General features: G+C 49.6%; 2 protein-coding genes across 4 annotated transcripts in view; one reads left to right on the forward strand and one right to left on the reverse strand.

The window, feature by feature from the left end:
- Window positions 1-275: 275 nt before the first annotated feature.
- Window positions 276-25,499, reverse strand: ZC3H4 (zinc finger CCCH-type containing 4). 2 transcript variants are annotated; one of them, XM_061597431.1, is made up of 14 exons: window positions 24,568-25,499; window positions 15,679-15,895; window positions 14,634-14,744; window positions 13,979-14,195; window positions 13,009-13,145; window positions 12,803-12,899; window positions 12,463-12,602; window positions 11,381-11,503; window positions 8,079-8,190; window positions 7,579-7,688; window positions 7,049-7,413; window positions 6,434-6,714; window positions 5,772-6,026; window positions 276-4,587 (listed from the first exon to the last, which is right to left on the reverse strand). In XM_061597431.1, the coding sequence occupies exons 1-14, from the start codon at window positions 24,750-24,752 to the stop codon at window positions 3,101-3,103; spliced, it is 3,837 nt and encodes a 1,278-aa protein (XP_061453415.1). In that variant the 5' UTR covers window positions 24,753-25,499; the 3' UTR covers window positions 276-3,100. The 2 variants fall into 2 exon arrangements, with proteins under 2 accessions (XP_061453415.1, XP_061453416.1); XM_061597432.1 differs by lacking the exon at window positions 24,568-25,499 and adding an exon at window positions 23,964-24,242.
- The window catches only part of SAE1 (SUMO1 activating enzyme subunit 1), a 28,683-nt gene continuing 26,804 nt past the window's right edge, over window positions 24,931-26,809 (forward strand). For both annotated transcript variants that reach the window (XM_061597434.1, XM_061597435.1), the window contains exon 1: window positions 24,931-25,493. In XM_061597434.1, the coding sequence (XP_061453418.1) occupies window positions 24,946-25,493 (548 nt within the window). In that variant the 5' untranslated portion in view covers window positions 24,931-24,945. The remainder of the gene's footprint in view (window positions 25,494-26,809) is intronic.

The following is a 26,809-nucleotide window of genomic DNA, read 5'->3' on the forward strand; positions in this document are numbered from 1 at the left end:
GCAGGGGACAGGTGACTGGTAGCTCAGGAGGGATTTGGCAACCCGATGAGTGACAGACACCAAGGTCCCCAAACAGAGAGAACAATGCAATCCTTCACCTCATTCTGCTCTACACCATCATTTGCAGCACAAATTGATGTGCCTGGGACCCTGTCCATCCCATTCACATGGTCTCTTCCCAACATCTCTTGGCTGAAAACAAAAATAGCCAAGGCTGCAGTTTATCTACCACAAGAAGCATTCAAAGTGATTCCACACCACAGCCAAACAACGGCAGCCTTTAAAATCACTGCATCATTTAATGTCAGCAGTACAATGATAGGAGACTTGAGTCTGGATGACATTGTTGGAAGACAAACGTGTGATAAAAAAAGAAAGTAAACAGAGCCATGCAACCAAAAACTCACTGTAAAAATACCAGTACAATATATACAAACCCCACTTCAAACAATATTTACATTTTATAGCATGTTTATAAAGCTCTGGGAGATGACCAATTTTATCAATTAGCATGAGTTTTTGCCATTTGTGTCTACTGAAGGGATTTTAGTTTTTACAAAATATCAGATTTATTATACAAATGTCACTGAGCATCTATACCTAAGTAAGCTCACACGACAGAATACTTCACAAAGCATCTCTCTCCCTAGTTAAAGAGTTATACTCGCAACCTTTACACCAGTTTAAGAGACAGATCCACCAGGGAGCCACGGAAGCTGTAGTTTTGGGAGGTTGCCGAGAATTTTGTTCTAAATCACTGCTCCTCTCACAGAAAAATAGCCAGACTTCAACGTGTATTCACAAAGCCATTAACAGTGAAGTTGCTATAAGTTTGTAGAGCAGGCAATCAACTTAACTGTCTTGGCTTTCAGCAAGGAAAACTGGTGCAAGTTTGTAGTCAGGTGGAGCGCTTCCCCCCTATTCATAAGTCAGTTTCTAAAATACACTGCGGATGTTATGCACGCAGGCAAGAAACAAACCACATTTAAATTAGATGAATATGCCTGAAACAGGAAGATTTGCAAAGGCACAGGTATGGGGAAACAACCAACCTTCCAAGATGCTTAAACACTGCTAAGTTCAGGCACTAATAATGCTCATCTGGATCCCTGACTCTACTCCACTTCCAAGTAATGCTAAGACCTTAAAGCTGTTTTTCAAATTCTAAATACTTTTTTCACAAGATGAGCCTCCCACCACATCAAATGCAGCCAGCAGCGCTTACACACCATGCCCCAGGGAAAGACATTCTTACAGTTAGTCAGTTTCACAGTGAAGACACACTCCACTCATCTCACACACAGAGAGAGGAACACACTTAAAGCTTTCACCACTCAGGATTCTGACATCCATTTTGGAGGGCAGACCAACCTGCTCCAGGTCTTCTGGGAGCAGGGTCAGCATTGTTTGGAGCATGCTTCATTCAAACCACGTTTGTTCACCAGGACAGACTCAGTCCGAGGAAAGGGAGGCATTCTGCATCCTCTTCCGTGTTCCCTGGGCAGGGGCACCAGACAGGTTCCTTGTGAGAAAGCAGCTTAAGCTTTTTAAGAACACTTTCCTAACAGCTGTTAATACCCTTGTTGTGAAATACTTTTCTCAGGCCACCCTCTCCAAATCATAGGCATTGTCTCCTGCCTTGGATTTCTTCAAGTGCAGGTGAACAAACCAGATCATAAAAAGTAGCAGCCCATTTCCAGCTAGCCCTCAGAAGGACAACACCAAGAGGCTGCAGTCACTTCTTTCCACAGGATGAGGGCAAAGAACGGTGTGTGCTTTAAAAGGAAACATGACATCACTCTTACGACAATGGAGCATAGTTGGAGGGGGCAGTACTACGCTGGACAGCAGCAAGGAAGCAAATGCAGGCTGCAAGTCTCTTTTCCCTTTGAAAAGGTTCTGCTTGGGACTGAGTACAGACTCAGTTGGCAAGTCAGCTGTAATGGGGCCACAGTTCCAGAAAAACTCAAGAACAGTAACCATCTCTGGGATTTGCTTCTGTTCCTTATCATGGCTACATCTGCAGCACTGACTCTAGGCACTTGCTCTTTTGATGCCATCAAAAGGACAGCCACCTTCAGCAAGATTTCCACATTTAAAAATACACTGAATCTTGCGAACTGTTCAGTCTGGATTTTAAGTGAACCTACTCTGCAGCAGAGACTCTGAGCCTTGGTGTGCTCTAATATTAGCCAGCCCATCTCCAAAAGAGGCCTGTGAAACAGTTCTTTATAGGAATTACATAATCTACCATTTTAGAACTCTGGCAGTGCCTGCTTATTAAGGAAATGGTAGAAGACATACAAGTGAAATCGAAGGGACATTAATAATTTAATTTCAATACTACAAATTCAGTTTTGGTAGAATTCATCACTTTTGAAGAGGCTGCCACCCCCCATCCGATGTAGCACCCTGTTCTAGTTCAGCTGGATCTCGTCACAATCTCGCAATCTCCAGGAAATGGCAGACAGACAGGTACTTAAAACAAAATCCAACACAATTACAAAAATAATTCAACATGGTTATTTCTCCATGGTAATTTTCACTGCACGAGATTTGGTTTTTTTTTTAAAAAAAGGCTATGATACACATATTTTGTTACAGCTTAGAAATGAAGATACATATATTCTACAGATCAGCATGGCCAACACTTCAACCCTCGAAGCAACAGGGTAAGAACCATCTTTTTTCACCAGTCTCTCCTCCATCCCATAGACAATACCTGAAGAGGAGGAGAAGCAGGTGGGGTTCAGATATAGCCCACTGTGCAAAGGAAGGGTTAGAGGCTGGCGGGACTAGCTGGCCAAGTTTTCCAAAGAAGATTAGAAAACAATGAATGATTTCAGGTGGACTTCAAATAAATCCAAGGAGGAGTTCTTGGGGCATCAGACAATACTGGCTAGGGCTACTTGAGATACTCTGATTACTTGTTTATAATGCAGCCTGGATATTACACGCTATAGCACGGAGCAAAACCCAAAGGATATATATATACACAAGTTACATGGTAAGCTTGGGGGGGGGAGATAAATGGAATAAAAAAAGTTACGAACACTGCTGCTTCTCGTGGACACAAGGCTGCATGTGCAAGTCTTTAATACTACTGGCAGAATGGGGAAGCTGTGGGGTCAAAGCCTTTAAAAACATCCTTTAAGGAGCCAGCGTCCTGTGGTTCGCCCTCCTGGGCAGGGCTGTTTCCAGCAAATGGGCTGACTGCCCCAGACTTGGCTGCCTGCTTCACCATGCCATAGACAGGGGGCACAGGGAGGTTGTGTATGCCAGGCTGCGTGGCAGTCTCTGTGGCAGGTGTGGCGGCAGCAGCAGTGGCAGTGGCGGCTGCCTTGGGTCGTGGCCGGTTGTAGCTGTTGTATCTGTCGGTAGAAGGGTCTGCACTAGGCTTCTCTGCTTCCAGCTGGTCCAGGGCTGACCGGCGCACAAACAAGGGTTCTTTCCCTCTGCTGCTGCCTTTGCTGCCATCAGAGCCCTTGGCCGCTAGGCTCCCCTCACCAGCGGCAGATTCCACCGTCTTGCAGCTGGAGCCTGGAGTTCTTGGGTCATAGAGACTGATCCCACTAAGGACGTTGCTCTGGCCAGTGCCTCTGCTCAGCCCCCCTGCTGTTAGCAGACGGGGGTCATAGGGAGCTATGCTAGGAGCTGCCTCAGAGCTGGCAGCAAGACCAGTTGCTGAAGCATTGGCAGCATCTGTTGGCTTTGAGGGCCCCAAAGATGCCTGCTCACAAGCTTTTTGCAGCCTTGGGTCAGGGGGGGCTTTTCGCATCCGGGGATCGCTTGGCTTGTCACTCTGGGCTGGGCTGCCTGCCGCATTGACTGTCTTCAATATCCTGGAGAGCAGCTCAAAGTCTGGGAGGCTGGAGCCAGAGCTGGCCGAGGCTTCAGCTGGGGCTGCCGCCCGCTGCCTGGGGTCAGAAAGGCTGGTGTTCTGAGGCCGGTTCAAGCGTGGATCCACAGCAGGCAGGGACTGGAGAGCAGCCGGGACAGGGACAAACTCCTGTGTGGGGACAGGCAGTGGGATGAGGTCCTCAGGGCTCCAAAGGACCATGCGGGCAAAGCTGGGCTTGATCAGGACAATGTCTTTCTTGATGTGACTGAACTGCTGCAGCTGACAGCGGGGGTCCCGCAGGGTGAGATTTGACAATGCATCCAGAGGAATAGTGGCAGGCTTGTCTCTTAGCGCCCTTTCCCCTTCCTCCTCCTCAGGAGCTGGAACGCCTTTCTGGCCAACGGTGGGGCTGGAATGCAGAGCTTCTGCTTTGGGGGCAGATGGGGGAATGTGCCGTGCCAGTCTTGGATCAGTGGGCCCCGCATCTCCAGCGCCAGATGGAGTGGAAGCCTCCATGTTTCGAGAAAGCCGAGGATCACGCAGAAGGCGAGGGTCAGCTGGTCTGTTACTTCCTGACGGCTGGGGTTTCTGCAGGCGAGGGTCACTCCTGCCTGAGGCAGGGCAAGCGTTACCGGCCGTGTCTTCATGGGGCCTGCTGGAACTTTGCTGCCGTAGCGTCTTCAGTATGGAGCTGACGCTGCTGCTGCCATCATCCTCATCGCTGGAGTACCAATTGCCAGTGTCACCTGGGGGCAGAGCAAAGGTTCAGTCGTGACCCAAAGCTGCTGTATCACTCCTCACTGCAGCAACCAGCAAATCAGGCAGTGATGACAAACATTTGAAATTGCAAAACAAAAACACCTAGCCAAACCCTTTAGGCAACATTTTAGAAAGATTAAATTAAAACTTGTCAGCCCAAGCTGCAGGTCTTCCACCACTTTAGGAACATCTGCAGGTGCTGACTACTCCAGGAACAGAGAACTGTGTCCGTCTTTCTCCTTCAGGCATGCACAACCTGGGCTTCCTGGGGCTCCAGAGGTCAACATGATCTCTGTGAACTGTCCCCAAGAGGGCACTCTCTGCACAGAAACACAACAAGTGCAGCCTTCTCCACAACACAATAATTTCCTATGTGCAGGGATTGGGGGAGGGCAGGGGATGTTGGAGCATTTGATCACGTGAGCCTCCACTTACAGTCTGAAGCAGAACAGCCACAGGCTTAGTCCCTCAGGACTATGGCAGAGCCCACCGTGAGTGGCAGCTGACACCTTGTGAACTGAGATGAAAAGGTGGCGGCAGTCGCCGCCGCCTTCTCACCGGCTGGCGCGCTAGAAAACCAGGCTTTGGCTATCACTGCCACAGGCCCTACGACGGCGGTGGGGAACCTCCGGCCCAAACTACGGCCACCTGCCCATTGCCTGATGGCCTATTATGTCACGCATGGGACAGAGAAACCTGGACACCAAGCTGAAAAGGACGCCAGAGTCTTCCTTTCCAGCCGGTAGCAGAATTAGATGCTTCCTAATGACAGAGAAAGTTGTTCCATTCAAAAACTGCGATATTCTACCAGTGGCGGGAAAAGAAGAATCAGGAGGGCACTTCAGTGTGCTCCCGATTTGTCCTTTGGAGGCTCCAGGTTCAAAGTTGGGTACCTGACATCCTATGCCGGTAGGTGATTGGCAGGTGGGCAGCCCAGCCTACCTGTGAAAGTGGTCTGTGGAGGGTAGGGGAATTCTGGGCCTGGCCTGCTAGCTGGATCCATTTCCCCACCCTGCTCTAGGACAACACCAAGGAAGCCAGGCTGAATGACCAGAGCAGGAGGCACCCTTCCAAAACCTGGGGAATGGAAGTGGCCTAGTCCAGCCCCCCAAGAAAACCTGGAGGGAAACCCCCACCCGCAGGGGAGGGCTCTGCTGAAGAAGCCACTTGCCTTCGTCATGCTCCCGCTCTTGCTTGCAGCCTTCTGCCTGCCGGCGAGCCCTCTCTTCCTCCTCCTCCTGCTGCTTGTGCTGGATACGAAGGTACAGAGCCCTCTGGGTGGACGGCAGGAAGTCTGGGACATTCGAGGAGGGCTTTTGCAGTCTGGAGACCCCTCCATCACAGAAGGGATCTGGCTCCAGGGAGGGGTCAGGGAAGATATTTTCCCCAGGCAATTCATCCATCTCCTCATAGTTCCCATAGCCCTCTGTCACAGAAAGTGCAGGCAAAGAGATAATGAATGCCATGGTAGATGGAACAGGCATTGAAAAGAGTGTCTCAATGAATGATTGGCTCCTAGGAGTCAGTGGGCATCAGCACAGCCCTCACTGACTGTAGACGCACCCTGGCAAGTGCATGTCAATCAACATAAGGACACAGGCCTACTGTCCACGGCTCCCTCTCTAGTCACACAATGAGCACTTACATGTTTCTATTTATTTTTTAAATTAAATGTTCAATTGTTCTGAAATGTTTTAATTGCTTTTAATTGTTTTATATATGTTTTTATTTCATTTTTAATTGTATTGCTTTGTCAATTATGTGCTTGCCACCCTGGGCTTCTTTGGGAGTAAAAACAGGATATAAATTTAATAGTAGAAATAAAACAAATACCTGGGCCACCCATCAGGTTGGGGTCCATCTCCAAGGCTTCTTGATGCTGGTAGAAGTTGTCATAGAAGTCTTGTGCTGGTGGGCCAGGAGGCATCTCATCAGGCCCAAAGGGCATCATTGGGGGCCCAGGTCCCATAGGAGGGCCGGGGTTCATTCCTGGGCCCATTGGCATGTCTGGGCACATGTCCGGGAGCATGTCCGGGAGCATGTCGGGGGGCATGTCGGGGGGCATGTCGGGGTGCCCAGGCCCAGGGAACCGAGGCGGAGATGGGCCTGGGTGCCTAGAGGAAAGAATGCAACAAGCGTCAGGGAAGGCAGATGCAAACAGTGGCCTGGAGGAGACTCTGCCCGCTGGGTAAAGCAAAAATGCGACACGCTTCAGCAAGCGAGGGAACAGGCCAGGCCAAGCCTGACTGCAAGTCATTTGCTGCCATGCAGCGGGACATCCAAGGAGCGTGGCCTAGAAAGGGAGGGACAGCTAGCCAACACCCAGTGCCTGCAGGCCTCCCTCCAGGATGGAAAGGGGGCTGATTCCACCCCAGCGCTACTGCTGAAATCCTAGCAGCTAATGCCCCATACTGTACCCCCATAAGCGCATGGGAAGGTGGCACATACCTCACTCCCAGCTTCTCAGCCAGCTGACCTGTGGGCCTCACCACAATCTCAAAGAGCGAGGGGATCTTCTTGTACATGTCCTGCTGCTGCAGCTGCTGGGGTGAGAGGGGCTCATGGAGTGGTGGTGGCATCTGCGGTGGCCCTGGGGGAGGAAGGGGTGGCGGGGGCGGCGGTGGAGCGGGTAGCCCTCCAGGCATCGGCCGGCCATTGGGAGATGTTGGAGCTGGTGGCCCCGGTGGCCGAGGGGGAGTGGGCAGCAGCCCTACCCCAGGAGGCGGCTTTGGCAAGGGGTTGATGCCCTGCTTCTTCAGCTCCTCCACTTCCTTCTCATCTTCTGCTCCTGCTTCTGCGTCATCTGCCAACATCTAAGAGGCAAGCACAGGGAGGTGCCACAGCTCCTACGCTGGCCATTTCTCTCCCATCACCCCACAACCACCCCTGGCTGCTAATGAGGACGCTGGCTCAGACCAGCCTCTGCAAGTGTTTTCCATGACTAGAGGCAAATCCCAGCAGCAGCCCAGGCCCTTTACCTTATCCAGCAGCTCCCGTGTCTCGTCTGTGAGAGGCTCATGAGAGAACATGCAGTCGTCTCCATTTATGCAATTCCCAGTCGTATGAAACAGCTTACAAGGAAAGTCCCGTGCAAGGCATTAAAGAAAGCAAATCACTCCAAAACCCAAAGAAACCGTAACCAAGGCCACAAGACCGCACTTGTGTTATCAGCAGGCCCTCCCTCCTTCCCCCCCCCCAGGTCTGTGGCTCTTTCCCCCCCATCCCTGCAATCAGAAGCCACGGAGTACACCCAGGGACACGTGGGGAGTTCCCTGTGGTGACAGAGTGCCCAGCTCAGCGTTTTTAGTAAACTAGCACAGTGTCTGTAGCCAGATGGTTTCCCAAGTGATGGGAGGCAGACAAGGGCACAGATCATACCCCTCCGCCCACTGCCCAGTACCAGCTTTCATCTGAAAACGCCAGACTCAGGAGAGGCAACCATAAGAAAACCCTGCATGCAAAGCGCTGGAAAGGATATCATGCATGTAGGGACAGTTTTCAGCTCTGGCACAGTAACCAGTGATGTAAAACTTGCACAGTTCCCGCTTCTTTGGTAGCTCAATGTCATGGCTGAAGTTGCAGTGCTCCCCCTGTCAGGAGAAAGCAGAGGCACGACTTAAACGTCACCCAAGGAGACGCTTTTGGCATAGTTTGACACATGGCACACAAGACGTCTCTTCCCTGGGCCTGGGGACTCTGCTTCCCACCACAACACAAGGTATAGTCCTCTGTTGCACCATCTTCTTTCACAAACAGGCAACGACAAAAGCAGCATCCCCAACCAAAAGAAACGCCGTACTGGAAACAGTTGCTTGCAACTGGGGTGACATACAATTTACTCCTATCCAAATTACAACAGAGGGAGGAGGAAAGGTTCAGTACTAACTCTCCTCGTGCTGGATGAGCCCAAACATGCAGTAGTGTTGGTGCAGTAGTGACATCAGCAGGTCACTGCTGGCACAAAGGGCAGTTGGAGATACAACAGCAGAGAAGCAGGGCTTAGCTGGAATCCTGAGGTCCTACGACCTGCCTGCACCAATGGCCTAATGCCATGTCTGCAAAAGAAGGGGTGGAATTTTACTTACTTACTTATTGATTGATTGATTGATTGATTTATATCCCACCCTTCCTCCCAGTAGGCACCCAGGGCAGCATTTAAAACACTCCACATCAATGGAGAGCCCAAGATGACTGCGCCTGCATCTCTTCCGCTACAGCAAGGGTGGGGGGCATCTGTGGCTTTCCAGATGTTGAACTGCCTACAACAACCCCCATCTTCCCTGGTCACTGGCCATGCCAGCAGGGGTTGAGTCCCACATCTGGAGGGCCCACACACGTTCCTCACCCGTGTCAAAGTCACAACAGAGGACGGGATTTCAACTGCCACTGCAGCCAATCACAGCACTCCACCCATAGCACTGTTCTCTCCTCTTCCCTGGAGAACTTATTTATTTTTTATTAGATTTATTTCCTGCCCTCCTCCCAACAGGAGCCCAGGGCGAATGATGTATCACTTAATTTTTCAGCTTCTGGTTTTTCTGCCATTTCATTGCATTTCTATTGTCTTGCTTGTTTTTTAAATTTTTATAAATTGCTCTGAGAGACTCTGGTCTGATCAATCAATCAATAAAACCCCCTGGTGAAAGAGCATGGTGCACAACCAACCAACAGCCAGACTAATAAAATGGGAAGGGCTGGTGAATATCACTAATCTTCTCAGAACATAAAACACCCAACAAGGACTCCAACTGGGGTTGCCATTAGACAAAGTGCTGGAAGGCTGGCCTACCAGGAAAGGGATACCTCCCCGTGCAACTGTCATGCTTCCATCGGAGGAGGACCGGAGTGCCACAGCAGACCCAGGTGAGGGAACAAGCAGAAGCACCAAAGATGCCGCTCCAGACCTCCCCGCCACTGCAAGATATTCAGACACAGCTGGAGCCCCCCAGGGAGTGAACAGGAGGCCCCTCTGCCTCCTGAGAGCTGAGACACCAGCGAGTAGCAGAGCAACACAGGCATTCTGGCTGTTTAAGGCTGCAAGCTCCTGGGAGCCAGAAGACTAACTGCAATTACCAGGGAGTGGAGCTGAAAAGGCTGTGAGAGGCCTTTTGCCCACCACTGAAAGCAATGTCGGACACCCAGCGTCGGACCTTTGTCAGCCTTGCCCATGACTCGGACCCTTTGGAGTCTTTTGGATCCTGGACGGCCTTATCAGACTTCGCTTGCTGAAACCCAACTGGTATTGTTGCTCAGAACAAAACCCCCAGATCCTCTCTTCCTTTCCCTCATTATCCCCAAGCCTGCGACTGATTTACAACCCACCCCGCTGCCTGGCCAGCTGCTGGCTAATTGTTTTACTGCACCATCAATCACCACCGTGCAGCCAGCAAAGACTGACAGCAACACAGGGAGAACTGTGTAGTGGTTAAGCAATTCTCCCTTCCTCAACAGATAGCAGCAGTGTCCCCCACACAGGGCAAATATGCATTCTGCAGAAAGGGACCCCTTATCAGCCACAAACCCCCAAATGCAGGAAAATCCCCATCATTCCCTGGTGAAGGCAATGGCACTTCACACCATCTGTTGCTAATTCTGGTCAAGCACCTGTGCCCTCTTTTCCTTGCAGGATCAGAGCTGGGGTAAAAATCAGACCTAAACAGGATGGATGACAACTGTTGTAATGTCTACATTACCCTGTCAATGGCAGGTGAACCATCAAACGGGGACATAATGGGGACCACCAATAGGTGACAGGGACTAGAGGACAGAGATAATATCTAGGCAGCAGCATGCATCATCACTTGCGCATCAACTCCTACTGGACACTGAGGCACAGGAATGGTCTTCAGCTGCTGACAGTGAACTCGTTACTGTCCCCATCACTCTCTTTGCTTTCCACAAGCAACTGGAAAGCTCTCCAATAGATGCAAAAGCCCCCAAGTTCTCTAGTGCAATGCAGACCACAAGCAAGGCAAAAATCAGCAGCCAACGTTCCCTTTGGAATGGCCACCCATTTGCCTTTCTGTTCCTAAACAGAAGCTCTTTCTGACTTGGGTGCAAGCTGTCCAGTCTCCCATTAAAGTCTCTGGAAATGGTTACAGTGGAAAGCACCAGATTTAGCCGCAGGAAGTACAAATCCATCAACCAGGGCTGTGGAGTCGGTACGCCAGACCTTAGACTCTGACTCCTCTATTTTTCTACTGTCCGACTCCTTCATAAATGGCAAATGTATATTAATTAGTAATAACACATTTACTGTAGTAAAATGGTAGCACAAGGCATTTCATCACCACCATGTGAATCCAGAGCTTGGAAAAGTTACTTTTTTGATCTACAACTCCCACGAGCCCAATCCCTGGGGCTGATGGGAGTTGTAGTTTAAAAAAGTAACTTTTCCAAGCTCTGGATTCACGTGGTGGTGATGATGAAATGCCTTGTGCCACCATTTTACTACAGTAAATTTGTTATTACTACTTAATATACATTTGCCATTTATGAAGGAGTCGGAGTTGGAATCGGTACATTTCTACCGACTCCAACTCCACCCAAAATTCCAACTCCACGACTCCGACTCCACAGCCCTGCCATCAACCTCATAATTACACTTCATACATCCAAAGCAAGTAGAATCTAGCCCAAGAAGACTTATGCCATTATAAATTTGTTAGCCTTTAAGGTGCCAAGACTCCTTGGTGTTTTTGCTGCAGCAGCACACTAAAATGGCATCTCCTCCTCTGGGCACTGTCTACTGTCACCATATTACTACACAGTAACACTTACCCAGGTGCATCTGCCCTCCACAAAATATTTGCAGATGACTTTTCCTTTCTTATCTGATTGCTGGTGAGATTTATCGTGGTCATTCCGTCTGTAATTCCCACTGCCGCTGCCTCCTCCTCCATCCTACGATAACCACAAGAGGTTTTATTTATCTATGTTACTCATACACCACTTTGCAGGCAAAGCCTCCCAAAGTAGTTTACATAATTTAAAAACATAACATTATATAAAAATACAGCACAACAGCAAAAGGCAGACCAGTGACAACAGCAAAAGCCAGATAGAACAATAAAAACCTGGTCTGGATGGGGGGAGGAAAAAAAGTCTACATGCAGCCTCCCTGGGAAGAGCATTCCAAAAGTGGATCTCCATCAGGGGTCATCACCTGCTTCACTTCAGATTATGAAGGGACCAACAAGTGATGACGGCCTCTGAGACCGATCTGAGTAGCCAGGCAGGTTGGTGGGAGGAGGTGGTCCTTGAAGTACCCTGGCCCCAGGCCATTCAGGGTTTCCAAGATTAAGACTGGCACCTTGAACTGGTCCTGGAAACAGACTAGGAGCCAGTGCGGTTATTTTAAGATTGGCAAAATGTGATCCACAGGTTTGGTGGTTTAGGCGCTGCTGTACTAACTGAAATTTCGAAAGAATCTTCAAGGACATATCCGTATCCAATGCAGTACAATAATCTGACCAGGAAGCATTTAAAACTGTGGCCAAGTTCTCTCTGCCCAAGAAAGGCTGCAGCTGGCATACTAGCTTGAGCAGGTAAAATGTGTTTCATGCTGCTTGGGCCTCCAAAGACAGGTCTGGATCTATTAGCACCCCTGAAATGCAAGCCCCGTACTTCAGAGGGAGCACAATCCCATTCCAAATAGGCCAGCCGCCATGACCTAGCCAGACAAAACACCTACAAATAACCTCCCTGACTTTTGGGATTGATCAATAGTTTACTGACAGTTATCTACTCCATTACTGATCTCAAGCACCAGTTAGGCTACTGGTCATAAAAGAAAAAGGGGCAGTTAACGAGAAGACTCAAGGAGCCTGGGCAAGGGGATCTTTGCAAGAAGAGTCACTCACCCCCATGTCATCATCATAGTAGTCATCCTCTTCATTCATCCCCCCTCCTTTGCCCATGCCGCCTCTGCCACGGCCTCTTCCCCGGCCCATCCCCTTGCCTCCTCGCCCTCTGGAGCCACGGCCTCGGCCACGACCCAAACCTGGAACAATTCAAACACAATCACTTTCTTAGAAGAGAACTGATGATACGCAGGCAGGTCAAGTTGACACAGGCAACTCAATCCAACAGCGCTGGTACAAACAAAAGGAAAGCTGGCGCTACAGGATGTGCCCCAGAGCTTCTGCCCGACCAACACCTGGGAGACTAGTTTTATGCCTGGCAAACCCCAAGCCCACTTACCCCTTCCCCTTCCTTCCTTGCTCCTGCGATACTGGTTCAGCTCCTTGGCATAGTCGTCGTACTCATCTTCACCTGCAGGCTCTTCTCCTTCGCAATACTGGCATTTGGAAAGATGAGAAAAGAGCAAAGCAGGGTTTGGCTTATGCAATATCACATAAGGAAGCAGGACACCGTGCCAGCTCCAAGGGCCCAGCGCTCCAGCTCACCTCCATTTCCTCTTCATACATTTCCTCCTCCTCCTCCTCCGGGTGATCTCCTCTTCCTCTGCCACGGTTGCCTCTACCAATGCCTCGTCCTCTCATCCCCCCTCTTCCACGCCCACGGTAGCCTCGGCCTCGACCCCCTGTTGGAACAAAGACTGATCAGATGCCAGTGCATAATTAGATACTGCTTACAATACTCTACCGTGGCTCACTGTAAGCAGGAACAGCAAACCATTTTGCATCTGTAACTATCTATTGGGGACAGCAACGTTCTCATGCAATGGTACATGGCCAAGTCTCTGTGAGTTTATCTAGGCTCTGTGGAACTGTGGACACAATGCAGCAGAGAGGGAGAGAGAGGGTGAGAGAGAGGGAGGGTGAGAGAGAGGGTGAGAGAGAGGGAGGGTGAGAGAGAGGGAGGGTGAGAGAGAGGGAGAGAGAGGGAGAGAAAGAGAGAGGAGGGGGGAGAGAGGGGGGAGGGGGGGAGGGAGAGAGGGACAGAGTATATGTGCGCACGCCTTGCTTTCCTTCTCCTAAGCATTCAAAGGAAGGGGGGGGGAACAGCAATGCTATGGGGCTAAGGCCATCAGTCCCAGCAGAGAATGATGTGGTACCAAAGTCAAACTGACTCAAAACAAGCAGCTAGCCTAAAGGGAGCCCAACAGGCAGAGATGGCACAATTTGATGACGAAGGAAGCAGGGATACAAACCTGATTCTATCCTCACCATAATATTTGCATTCTGTTTTCTGAGTTTAGACCCAGAATAAACATCTGCACTTATCCTGAAGCACAGCTGTTGATTGCCATTTAAGAGGGCAAGTTAAAATTCCTATGAATGGCCAATGATTGCTGACTTTCAAGGTGGGTGTAGTTTTCTGCACTGGGGGCAAACCCAATGAACGGAGCGCAAACACTTCCCATTGGATGCCCTATAAAATGTGGGATGATGGTCGGCAAAGGCAAACACTCACCTCGCCCCCTATGAGTCCCCTCCTTTGCCCTCCGGTACTGGTTCAGCTCCTTTGTGAAGTCATCATACTCTTCTTTGCCCATGTCTTCATCATCCTCTCCCTCGTAGTCACAATAGCCCTCATTCTCGTAATCCTCATACATGGGGTAGTTCTTGCTTTCCATTTTGGAATATCCTTTCTTTGGGGCACTGTGAGATGATGAGTACTGCTGATGGGACTGGAGGTGAACACACAAACAGTTATGGTAAATGAATTACCGTGCACAAGCTGCATATGAGCCCCTGATGTACAAATGGGCTCCTTGCACAGTGTATAGAACAGCCTCTCTTAACCTGGTGCCATCCAGACGGTCTTCCCTGGCCACTGGCTGTTCTGGCTGGGCTGATGGGAACTGCAGTCCAAGACATATGGACAGCACCATATTGGCGAAGGCTGGTATAAACCAAGACTCTTTCCCAAACCATCCTTGTCACACATAATCAGCAAGCATGGATGCAACAGATCTGCCAGCTGTTGGGCTCTGCTGCCCCCCTCCATTCTTCTGCCACCGTCTAACAAATTAAACAGGCCCCTACATGTAACCCTAGGGAGGGAGCAGCCAGCCGCCAGAGCTAGGCCCATTCCCGATTCCCTGGGCACAGCCAAATGCACTTACAGAGGAGTAGAGAGGGCTGTACTCCCTGTACTTCCGATGCCCTTTCTCACTCAGGCTGAAGTCCGAGTCCTCACTGTAGTCGGTGAAATCTTCACTTGAAGAGGCATGGCGCTGCAAAGAAGGACAAGGCTGTGACAAGGCTGTCAGCAGATCCTGCTTTTTTTATTTACCCGGCTTTGGCTACTGCTTAACAAGCAGCTCTGGTTCCTCCGAGTCAGAATGTGCACAGTAGACCTCTCTATGCAGGTGGCAATTCCACAACATCTTGATACGCAGCCCAACTATTTAGCAGCAGCCACTGCAGAGAGAAGGGATGCAGGGACGCTCCATCAGCACAGCTGAGAGACCAGAACTTGAACCTGAGATTGTTTGTTTCTTCGGCCCTCCCAATCCATTGTTCTTTTGTGTAGTTTTAGACTGTATGCCCAAGGACAGGGATTCTCTCCCCCCTCCCCCCCCTTTTTTTAGGGATTTGAAATCTGCTCTGGAAACATTCTCTCTCTCTCTCTCTCTCTCTCTCTCAGGATTTTAAAATAAATAAATAAACCAGAATATCTCAGAACTTGAGAAGCAAGCAGGCAACGTTCAAAGGCACATCAAATCCTACTTGAAATTAGGCTTCCAGAACATGTGCCATTCCAGTTTTCATGGTTTTACAAGTCAGATGTTTTGGTTTCTCTACATACAAGTCTGACCAACTGTTTTTGGTTCTTCATACCCTCTGTTCATTCCCTCCAGGGGCAAGTGAAAATGACAAGCAGCTGCTTTTAATCAAGAACTGCCACAATAGTTTCTAGTTCAACGCTGATCTTATCTCATTCATGGGCCCTTCTCAAGCACGTCCACAACTCTGCTGCCACAGTTTTAATGACCAGCATTCCATTTACGCAGCAGGCACTAGGCCCACCAAGAGCCTCGTTAAGAGGCTTAGCCCAAGGAAGCGGCCTGTGCTTGGCCAACTCTCTACCCTCAGGCCATGCCAAACATGAAAAGCCAGGGAGGTGAAAAGGATATTCCTGGGGCGTCCCTTGCCTCACCCGCCCACCTTGTGCTTGGATTTCCTTTTCTTTTTAGATCTCCGCTTCTCTTTCTCTCGCTCTTTCCGCCGCTTCCTTTTCCTCCGGTGAGTCTTCTCTTCGTCTGAGTCACTATGATGCTTCTCATTTTTTTCCTTCCGACTCTTCTCATGCGACTCTGATGCGTCATGGGGCTCCTCACCTCCATCATCTTCCAGCTCCCCTTCTTCCAGCTCCCCATCCTCCCTGAAAAGACACACAACCAGAATTGTTTGGCTGGAAGGAGCAAGACAGATGGCAGAGATTAGTTGCAGAGTTGAAAATTGTGCTAAATACCAAGAGTCACTTGCCTGTCAAAGGTCACAGCCTGATCAGTTCACTGGAAAAGAACCAAACCAGGCCTGCTTCTCAGAACACCCCCCCCCCGGCTGAATATACAGTATACCAAAAAGAATAGTTCAAGCCCAAAGTGGGAGAGGAGACGTACTCATGCGCCCATATGCATCTATGCAGAAACTGGGGTTTATCTTCTTTACTATCCTTCGGCTGCCACAAGAGCATACAGCAAAATTCGCCTGCAAGAAGCAGTGAAACACCCTAGAGTTGAGCCTAAACGTGAAACATCATTTCCTCCGTGTGCCTTCTAATTTAAAGACAGAAATCACTACAAGTTCCATCACCAACCCAAAGCCAGAAAATCATTTACTCAGGAGCAGCGCCCCACTCTTTTTCAAATAACTAAAGTATTTCTATAGCATTTCTCTAAAATGCTCAAAGCCTTTCATGTTGTGTTATTATTTTAATTAACTGTCTATTGAAAATGAGTTAGCCATTTTATCATCCCCACAATATAGACAACTGGGGTGAGGAAGAGCCAGGGAGGTGAATGGGGCTGAGGTGAAGGCCTGGTGCAGAGTCCTTGCCTGACCTGTGAATAGAGAAGTCCATTGACAAGTCATGTCCACAATCACTCTGTACAGTAGCTTACTGCTTCCCTTACATGGGGCCAAATCCATCCATTTGCATCCTATTTTCAAAGTTGATCTAACATCTTCTGAACATCTCCTTGAGCACTTCATAGGGCATCTAAGTGGGTTTGTCTCCTACTCTGGGTCTGTAAGCACACAGCCCCTTCTTGGCTCCTGCTGGTGTCCTTGCACAAACAGTAGTGAGACGCACTCAGTGGGGAAAGGTCAGCCGATGTCTCAGCCCACCACAGTGGGCATCATGGTGGTGCTACCCCACTATGGCAGAAGCCCCACAGAGACCAGGCCAGCCAATCGCTCTTAAAGCAAAACTGCCAGGCTGATCCTCCAAGACCACCCATAGTTTTGCCAGTTAAGCTGGTCTCTTAATAGTAACTGTTCATGGGAAACAAATCTACTTCAAAGGGACAAAAAGGTCTCTAAGAGTGCTATCCTACCCAGACTTGGATCTCATTGAGTTCAATGGGATTTTCCAGTTAAATACATCTAGGACTGAAGCCTTAGGCGGAAATAACTGGTGACTTGTTTGTCCAGGAGTTTTCTTGAGTGTTCTCTCTTGGAATCCAAGCCTTGTATCATTTTTGACAGCAGCCTATAATCCAAGCTTTATACATGAAAGACAATTAATGTGTACACTTGTGGAATACTGAAAAGCCAGGAGCAAATAAATCACTTTTAAAAACTGTGGCAAAGTAGTATGTGATGTTCCAGCACTTTTTAGCTAAATGACACAATAGTGGAACCCAAAGAGACACAACTCTAGCAGCCCAAGACACAAAGCTGACACTAGGCCTGCTTCACATGTATTTTTAATGGAATTCCATGCAAGAAAAGTAGCCCATATCTGCGCAGGCAGTCAAATGCAGAAATCATACATGTCCCTTTTGCTAGGGACTGGCCTCATCACCTCCACACCCTTATGCTGGGCACTTTACACTGAAAGCAGAATATGATCAAGGACATTAATATGATCAAGACCCACCTTAGTCTGCCTATCTTATAACAGTCACTGTTTTGTACTTATCAAGTGAGACCAACAGGTAAAGAGTTTGGTTTATCTGACTTCCAGTGTTCTTAAGAAAGCAAAAACCAGCACTTGAGGAAGTGTTTAGTTTCACAAAATGAAGAACTACGACAAGGGGTAGACAGACTTCCCACAGGAAGCTAACAGTATTTCTTTAGTACAGCAAAACAATTGATTTCCTGATGTCTTGGGGGGGGGAGTAGGCAGGAGAGAGTGAAGAAAAGCTTAGGCTTCTACGAAGTTTGCCTGCTCCTCAGGTATATTCATGTCTCATCTCAGCAAAGCTCTCCCACCCCATGCCTCTGCAGCATACACTGTGGAAGACAGGCTGCTGCTGCAAGAGCATCTGCTTCCCCCCCCCCCAGTGTCTGGCCCCTGGCTGCTAGAACCCAAAATATAATTCAGTTCCTCTGCAGTCCTTACTCAGGCACCTCTCTGTGACTCAGGACACAATATGTTGCCTACTGGTTGCGATGCATGGGCAACTGGGGCAGTGCCACCACCTCTGATGATCGTGTTTGCGTCTCAGACCGGGAGCAGTTTAAAGCAGGCAGCAACCTCCAGAATTATTTGCAACACTTTCACAAATGGAAAAGTGTGCAACAGTGAGTTCTAAAACCTAAACAGGGCCAAATCTGGGAATGCAATTTACTAATCCTAACTATTCCAGCTCTTGAAATAATTCAAAACAGAAAGAGCATCCAATACAATCACATCCCTACAAATGAATGTTTTGGAGAGAGGGAGGAAATTGGGCAGTGTGTGGGGCACAGGAGAGAAAAACAGTAAGTGATGAGTTGCTGGATCTTGTCTCTGCCACCCACTTTCTTGTGGTAGCGCTGATCCCTTCACCTAAACATCTCCACCTGGGCATAAATACAAAGCTTTTGCCTCTATAATACTTAGTTGGTAATAGAAAATGCCTTGAAGGCTCCAGCCTGGAAAACACCGGACATTTGCAGTGCAATCCCATGCACATTTACTCAGAAGTAAGTCCTACTGTGTTCAATGGGGCTTACTCCCTAGTAAGCGTGTTTAGGATTGCAGTCTTATTCTGGCAATGTTCAGGTGATCTAAAACTTGGGCGCTCAACGTGGTGTGACAAGCTATATTAAGCAGCAACTCTGAGTGAAATAATTATTACTAAAAGCTACAAGGCACTGTCAACTTCAAAGCAGAGTATGCCATACGTGTTCACGCTGGCTATAGAGCAAAGAAGCATGGTTGTCATGTGGCTATAGGGCTTTCAGAGGATACTGGGGGAAATCGTTAGCCTTGTAACTGGCCCACCACGGCTCTTGGGTTTTTTTCTCAGAAGCCAGCCCCCTTGCTACCTCTGCAGAATGCTGAGCTTCATGCAAAGTATTGCCTCACAGTCACCCTCAGTGACATCAGAGATCACATGACAGGAGCTGGTTGTAGAAGACATGCAAGAGAATAGAACTTTCCAAGGCCTGGATCAGAGGACTAAAGAAGCCTCTCACGGAAAGTCAACTGGTGCCATGGGGGGGAGAGGGAATGTTCTTCATGCTTTAACAGTGTTATTTATGCTTTAGCGCCAACGGCACAAGATGCAGTGCACAGCCAAGGCACAGCAATTGCAATGAATGAATGCCAGCAAAAAGTTGGAGAATATCAGGCTTGATAAAGCAGCCATGGCAGGAGAGATCAGCAGCACAAAGGTCATGCTACAGACTGGTCCGAAGGAGGAGTGGGAGACGACTCAACAGACCCACAGGGTTGAGGGAGCTTCCCAGGCCCACACAGGGAGCTGCATGCCTGGTACATAGCAGAGGGGTAGGAGCAGGAGAACAAAAGCGGTTCACAACCTTGAGCTTGCAGAGAACACAAGAGGGAAGCCACAGACAATGACAGGGATGCGGAGAAGGGCCACGCTGTTAGGGCCATGCACCAGGAAGGTAATTTTAGGAGAACATTCTGAAAGGAAAGAACTCCACCAAGCAAGTGCTATGTGCTCGTGGTTTTGCTTTACTGGCCTCAGAGCAAAATAAAAAAGTAATTCATCTCCTTGTCTGCATGCACCCAAGTAAGAGACTGCTGAAACGTAAGGGCTCTACTCATCACTGATCCTACTCAGAGCAGAGGGCCATTAACTTCAAAGGGGCTACTCGGAGTATAACATTTAATGTTGCTGTACACCATCTTGAGGATTTGTGAGAAGGCAGTGCATAAATACTTTTTAAAATTCATAAATCTTAGTTGGACACAATTCTTAGAATTTGGGACTAATAAAGTACTCTACAAATCTGGGCAGACTGCTGTTCCACATACTGGCCCAGAAGGCAGCGTTGTAGAGAACACTAAATTATAATTCCCCTGTGAATCATTAATACATGACAGCAAGTCTGGGGAGGCGCTGAGGCGCTATGAACTATGAATGCAGCAAAACCAGGATGTTTCCTGGAGTGATGAACTCTACAATAGCAACACTCATGGATTTGAAGCAAATCTAAGCAAACATGTGGAACCCCAGTGAGGATGCAGAATATGTTTCCCCACCTGCCAACAGTATAAATGCTCTTTATGCAACAGGCAAAAACAGAGTATCTTATGTTATCTAAAACCCCATAATGCATCTTAGGAACCCAGGAAGCTGCCATTGCCCGAGTCAGACCAGTGGTCCATCTAGCTCAGTACTGTCTACACTGACTGGCAGTGGCTTTCCAGGTTTCAGCAGGGGTGTTCCCAGCCCTACGTGGAGATGCTGTCGGGGGCTGAAACTGGGTCTTCAAAGCATGTGCTCTAAATGCTGGAAAAATATGATCAAAGATCTCACTGAAAAATTGAACATCTGAATAAGGGAAACGCCTACAGCTCAGCTCCCCTGAAACGAAATGGGATCTATCCTGCACATAAGGCTACGCACACTGCTTAAGGTGGGAAACAGCCCTGTGGAATTTAGTAGGAGTGTAATCGATCTCTCAGCATACATGCATAGGATTGGACTTGACTCTTCATTTCAACCCTGTATGGCTGCAGGGTTTTAAAAGGAGTTCCTTTTTCAGTTTATCAGCGTGCCTTGCAGCAGAGGACACCAGAAACTTTTATGGAGAACTTCCTAACGCTCATTTCCTCAAAGTTGGAGGTATCTAAATTTTCAAAGGATATAAAGACAAATTTATGTTTGGGATTCAGGCAGGCCGTTAGCTTGGCCCTGTCTGAAAAGCCCACCCTGCAGCATTGGGGGGGGGGGGAGAAACACAGAGAGAGACTTGAACATTCTGGGATAATTTTAATGGCCTTGTCCTTGATTGGAAAGTAGAACTTTTAGCCCTGAGTCTACATATGCACCCTCCTAGAAATCAGAGTATGCAACAGGGCCAGTTGCTGTGGAATGATGAACTGACTGAAGTACAAGCGAGTATCACAGAGGAGGGTGGGACCTGCTGTGCTGGCGATTAAAAAGATTCTGCCCCAAGGGGACAACCACAGAAGAATGTAGGACTCTTCTTTTGAAGGACTTAGCAGTCTTTGCCAGCAGTAATCCAAACATTTTCTCCTGCTATCAGCCTGCTTCTTAGGCTCCCCAGGCAGAAAATATCAGGAGACAGCACAAAACCACCACCACACCCCTTGAGCCTCACTCTTGGTCATGTTCACCACTATGCATCTGCTGTATATTTAATTTAAATGGACCTTTCCAGGGCTGGGCTCTATGTTTCACAGAGGATATGTAAATCTAGCTTTACAATAACGGCTATCTTTAAACTAGAAGCTACTGAAGTCATTTGTGTTTCAACAGCTAGGTTTTCCCCATCTTTCTGGCTGGCCATAATGTTGACTCATGGTATTTTAAGCTGACGTCATTCACCCAAGAATGTCCGTGCCAGATTCAACAGGGGACAGACTCCTATGTCTCCAACAATAGAAGAGAAACAGAAATTCAGTGTCAGGTTGGGCTCAATGGTAGGAAAAGAAACTCCATCTGCTAAATTTTTCCTTTTCTACCAAGCTATTATAAGCACAAGAACATGTTCTTTATGAAATTTGTCAACTGTAACCAGCGTAAGATGCTAATTTAGGGTTTATATTTTAATCACTTCTCATTCTGTATCATACAGAACTGTGAAAGGATCAATGCCTATGGTATAAGGACCTTGTACTTTCCAAAAAAGCTGATCCTCTTTTGTAAAATATTGAAACACTGTACACATCCCTTCCCCTATCTTTCTTCACTCCAACTCCCAACTTTTGTCAATAGGTACCTGGAAAAAATTAAAAGCCTACAAACCCCAGATAACTCCAGCAGATCTTACAAAGCACTAGGCTGACATATCTCAAGGGCTTATTGTTACAAGTGCAGAAGTAATGCACATAACTCAGCAGCTCAATATAAATTCTTATTAAATGAGGATGATAGTCACAGCAGTGAGATAATAATCTATGTTCTAAGTTTAAGCACATTTCTATTCAATTGGCAGCATAAGTCTGTTTTTTGCTAACACATCAGACCAACCTGTACACTGCACTGTTGTCTCTTTGCTAATTTAGCCATCTCAATCTCTCTTAACGTGGATCCAGGCTGCTCATGACATTATTAGCAGATATAAACTCAGCCCACCTTTGTAAGTCTGTAGTAAGATCAGTCAGAAACAGAAATAAAATGGCAAAGTTTTTAATTTGTGGAAATGTGGGCTTTTATCACACATACTGGCAGAATTCATACTTTTAAGGTTCTTGCCTGGGCTACAAACATATTGACTAAAATGACCAAACTTATTCTGACCACTAGAGCTGGGCCAGAAAAAAGGGGATCTTTTTTCCTGTTGGCTTCATAGGGAAATTCCAATCCAACCAACAGCAATAGTAGCTTTGCCAATAATTTCACTGTGTGAATATAGACAAACCATACAGCCACTGCTGGCGCACTTAAAAGGGTGTGTGACTGTGTGTGCTAGCAACAGTATCCTACCATGGGGCCAGGGAGGAGTGGATCCACTCTCATATCCCAGGCCCTTCCGGCTGGTGGTGGCAGGGTGTGTGTGGATGAAGGGAGCAACCATTTTGTTATGCCAGATCCACGCTGGCGTACCTGACAGGCCTAATAGTTCAAGGCTCTTGGGTCCAAAGCTGCCAGTGTCCCCACCCCACCTCCATTTCAGTACCATCTGCTGGAACTAGCTTTCTGCCTTCTAGGCCCAACTGGGGCTTCTGCCTCAGCAGACACCAACAGGACTGCTCCCCACCAATGGAGGCTGGTGAAGAATATCCTATCCTGCTTCTCAATATTGGGGAGGTGGTGGTTAGCATTAAATGCTATGGCAATTTTTAAAAGAATTCTCCAAACGTCCTTCACTATGAAATTTGCCTTTAAAGTGTCATTTGTCACCCAAAACAGAAATTCCACACTGTTCTTTAGTGGATAATTAGTGGTTTTCTTGTTTTGTAAATCATGCTTTCCAGCATATATACATAAAAAATAGGTGTTTTGGTAGTGTAGGAAAGCACGAGAGAAATAAACAAGCCAACATTTCACATAAATGAATGTGTGGCATTCATAAACTGTTTTTCCCACCCCATCAGAATAAATAGGACTAAATTCTGCACTATGGGGCAAAGTGAATGCCTTGTTTTACATGAAGAACAAGAGTGACAGGATTTGGAAAGCGCTGGGGTGTGGGATAGAAAGGAGTTGAATGTACACAACATGGAGTTATTGTAATTTGGATTCACTTGTCTTGTGTGAGGTACAGACATGAACTTTTCACAGAACATGTAGTTTAACAAAAGGACAATGGAAACAGGAAGAAAAGGGTTGCTAATAAAGTGCTTACACTGTACATGATTACTTGCTTACTGAATGAGAAAGGAAAGTGTTTCATGACTTTGGGGTCACTGTGATTTGTTACACTTTGGAACTGCTTAGCATTTTTGGAAACAACTTTGCTGTTTATCTGAGCAAACCTGCACCAAGTGCAGCATCTGTCCACTTTCCACATAATGGGATGAAGATGGAGCTTGCAAAGTGTCTAGGTGAAATCCCAGTTCGAGCCACATAGCCCTTTGCTGGGGGTGGAGAGGGGCAGTTACTCACCCTGCAAATCTTACAACAGGACTTTGGCCTTTTAGAAAAGTTTATATTTACAGAGATGGGTGTGTGCTTTTGCAAGTACTTTCCTAAGTTAATGTCACATGGAAGGTGCACCAATCAGATCAACAGAAAAGGACACAGTTCTGCTTGTTTCCTTAAATGAAATGCTTACTGACTTCTGGCCTTTGTTTGTGGCAGGGAAGAAAAGGAACAAGGTACAAATTAAATTATTCAATAAAAGAGATTACTTACCAACCCAACCCCTGCATCACATGAAAGAGAGAACTCCTCGGGGAGGAGAGAAGGGAGGGGGGAGGCGCGCACATGCAGCCTAAGGCAGGCCCGCAGCCGCTCTGCACGGCCCACCTGCCCTCCAGGGAGTGGGGGGGCGAGGACGAGGCGACTCCCCCTGCCTCTAATACACCCACACAGACCCTCCCCCGGCTGCCTGGGCCCCTTTCGGTGCCCTCCCTCGTGGCAGGCGCTGAGAATGGCTGGAGGGCTGCGCTACTCGCCGCCGCCTCCCGAGGGGCCCCACTCACCTCGCTGGCCCTGCACGGGGGCGGAGGGGTAGAGATCGAGGGCAAATGCGTGGGCGGTGGGGGGCATACGCAGGTATCCTCTCCGTCCTCCCCGCCTTTTCCTCCCCCCCCCGCAACGTGTGTCCACACGACCCGCTCCAGCCCTTGCGCCGCCACGGCTTGGTGGAGACGCAGCCAGGCCGGCAGAGCGGGGTCCCTGCGCTCCCTCCCCGGCCCTGCACTCCCTGCCTACCTGGCCCCCTCCCGGCTCGCGCCCTTCCTCCCCCCGCTAGAAAAGAGAGAGAGAGAGAGAGAGAGAGAGGCGGGTACTGGACCTTTCGTCCGGGCCGGGCCCGTGGTGGTGGTGTTGTTGTTGGAGCGGCTGGGCGCTGGCGCCGCCGAGGCCCAGGCTGCCGTGGTGGTGGCTGTGGAGGAGGGAGGCGGCGGCGGCCGGAGAAGGGGAAGGGGGGCTGGAGTGCGGGCTGCTGGGCGGGGGCACGCTCGGGCTCTCCACGGCCATGGGGGGCGAGACGCGGGCGGAGGAGCGCGGCGGGGCTGGGGGCAGCGCGGGCGGGCGGGCGGGCGAGCGAGCCGAGGAGGAGGGAGGAGACGGCGGCGGCGGGACGGGGCACAGTCACTGTACAGGGCGGGCCTGAGGCCCCGCGCTCCGCTCGATCGCTCGCTGGCGGCTGGCTGGCCGGGCGGGCGGGCGTATGGCGGGCGGGCGGCGAGCTGGCGGGCTAGTAGGTTCCGAGGCTGCACCACACAAAATGGCGCCCGATCGCTCGCCCGCCCGCCCGCCAGCGACACTCCCTCCGCTCCCTCCTTCCTGCTGCCAGCCAGCCAGCCAGCGCGCGGCGCACGCGGCCACACCCGACCCGACCGGAGACAGGCAGGCAGGCAGAGGGAGCGCGAGGCCGGCGGTCCCGAAGGCGGAAACGCCCGAGCACGGCCGGAAACCGCCGGGCGCCACCGAGTCCTGGCGGGGGTGGTGCCTCCGAGCATGTACAGAGGGCGGGCGCACGGGCGGGGGTCGTGAAGTGACGTCACGGCGCGAGTGGGCGAGCCCAGGCGCCGACGCGATTCAAAGCCCCGGCTGCAAAAAGGGAGCCCGCCCAGCCATGGTGGAGAAGGAGAAGAAAGGCGGCGCGGCCGCTGGAGTTGGAGCCCCGGGGGCAGTCGCCGCCGCCATCATAAGCGAGGAGGAGGCGGCCCAATATGACCGCCAGATCCGTCTCTGGGGGCTGGAGGCACAGAAACGGTAACCGGGACGGAGGCTGGCTGGTGCCCCACCCCCGGCTAGGCCAAGGTGGTACTAGCGGGGCTTTTTCTTCGTCGTTTCTCCGGCGGACGCCCCCCCAGCGGACTAGGGCCGGGAAGGGATGTTTTCGAAGCCCCGTTCGCCCGGCTCTGACTCGCTGCCCCGCAAGGTTGTCGCCCTCTTCCAGTCCCGTCACCACTGTGGGGCTCCTCTGTGCTCCTCCCACCCTTTTCGGCCTCGGAGGAAGAGCCTGGCTGCTGGGTCAGGCCAAAGGGGGCCTAGAAGGCCCAGCATTCCCACTGGCCAGCCAGGTGCCTGGACGGGTTGGAGGTGCCCCCCCCCCCGCTTGTGGTTGATTCCTAGTTGCCGGTGGGGGGCCGTCCTGTCTCCTATGGTGGAGGCAGGGGTAGCCATCGTGGCTAGTAGCCATGGAGAGCCTTGCCCTCTTCCGTGCATTAGTCCCCCCCCCTTTTAAAGCCATCCAAGTTGGTGGCCGCTACTGCCTCTTGGATGTCTCAGAGTTCTAGTATTAGGAGAGAGAGAGAAAATCTGCTCGTCTAGGCACTTTCTCCAGATCAAGCATAATTGTAGGCATCTCTGTGGTGTCTCACCTTTTCTTTAAACTAAAAAGCCCCCGGTGCTGAAGTCTGCTCTAGCAAGACTTGCTTTTCTATATGCTTGGTAATTTCATCTTTAACCCAGAACAGACGTTATATTAACTGGCTTGTTGTCTTCGGGTACCCCCCTGATCCCTTTTTAAAAATTGGTGTTACATTCACCACTTTCCAGTCCTTGGGTACGGAGGCTGATCTTAGGGACTGGTTACATAGTTTTATTAGATAATCAGCAATTTCACATTTGAGTTCTTAAGAACTCTCAGGTTGATTCCATCTAGACCTGGCAATTTGTCAGTTTTTATTTTGTCTGTTAAACCTAGAATTTAGCCTTTTGTCACTGCTGTTTGCCTCGGTCTCCTTTCCTGCAAAAGTGAGTTCAGGCACAGGGGTCTGCCCTATATCCTCCACAGTGAAGACAGATGCAAAGAATTCATTCAGCTTCTCTGCAGTCTCCTTATCCTCCTTCAACACACCTTTGGTTCCCTGGTCATCCGAGGGTCTGAGTTGATGGTTGGCTCCTTGGGCTCCATTGCTTGAGACCAGCTGCTGTGTATAAGTAGCACAGTGATGGGCCCTCCTGCCACTGACCAGTATGACCACAAGGCAGCTGGTCCTTCAAAATCTGGGGCGGGGAAAGTGATGCTGTGGTAGGCAGCAGCACTGCTGATGGCCTAGCACACCTCAGGCCCCTTCTTGGGA

Source organism: Rhineura floridana, chromosome 15 (assembly GCF_030035675.1).
Source record: "Rhineura floridana isolate rRhiFlo1 chromosome 15, rRhiFlo1.hap2, whole genome shotgun sequence".
Classification (NCBI taxonomy): domain Eukaryota; kingdom Metazoa; phylum Chordata; class Lepidosauria; order Squamata; family Rhineuridae; genus Rhineura; species Rhineura floridana.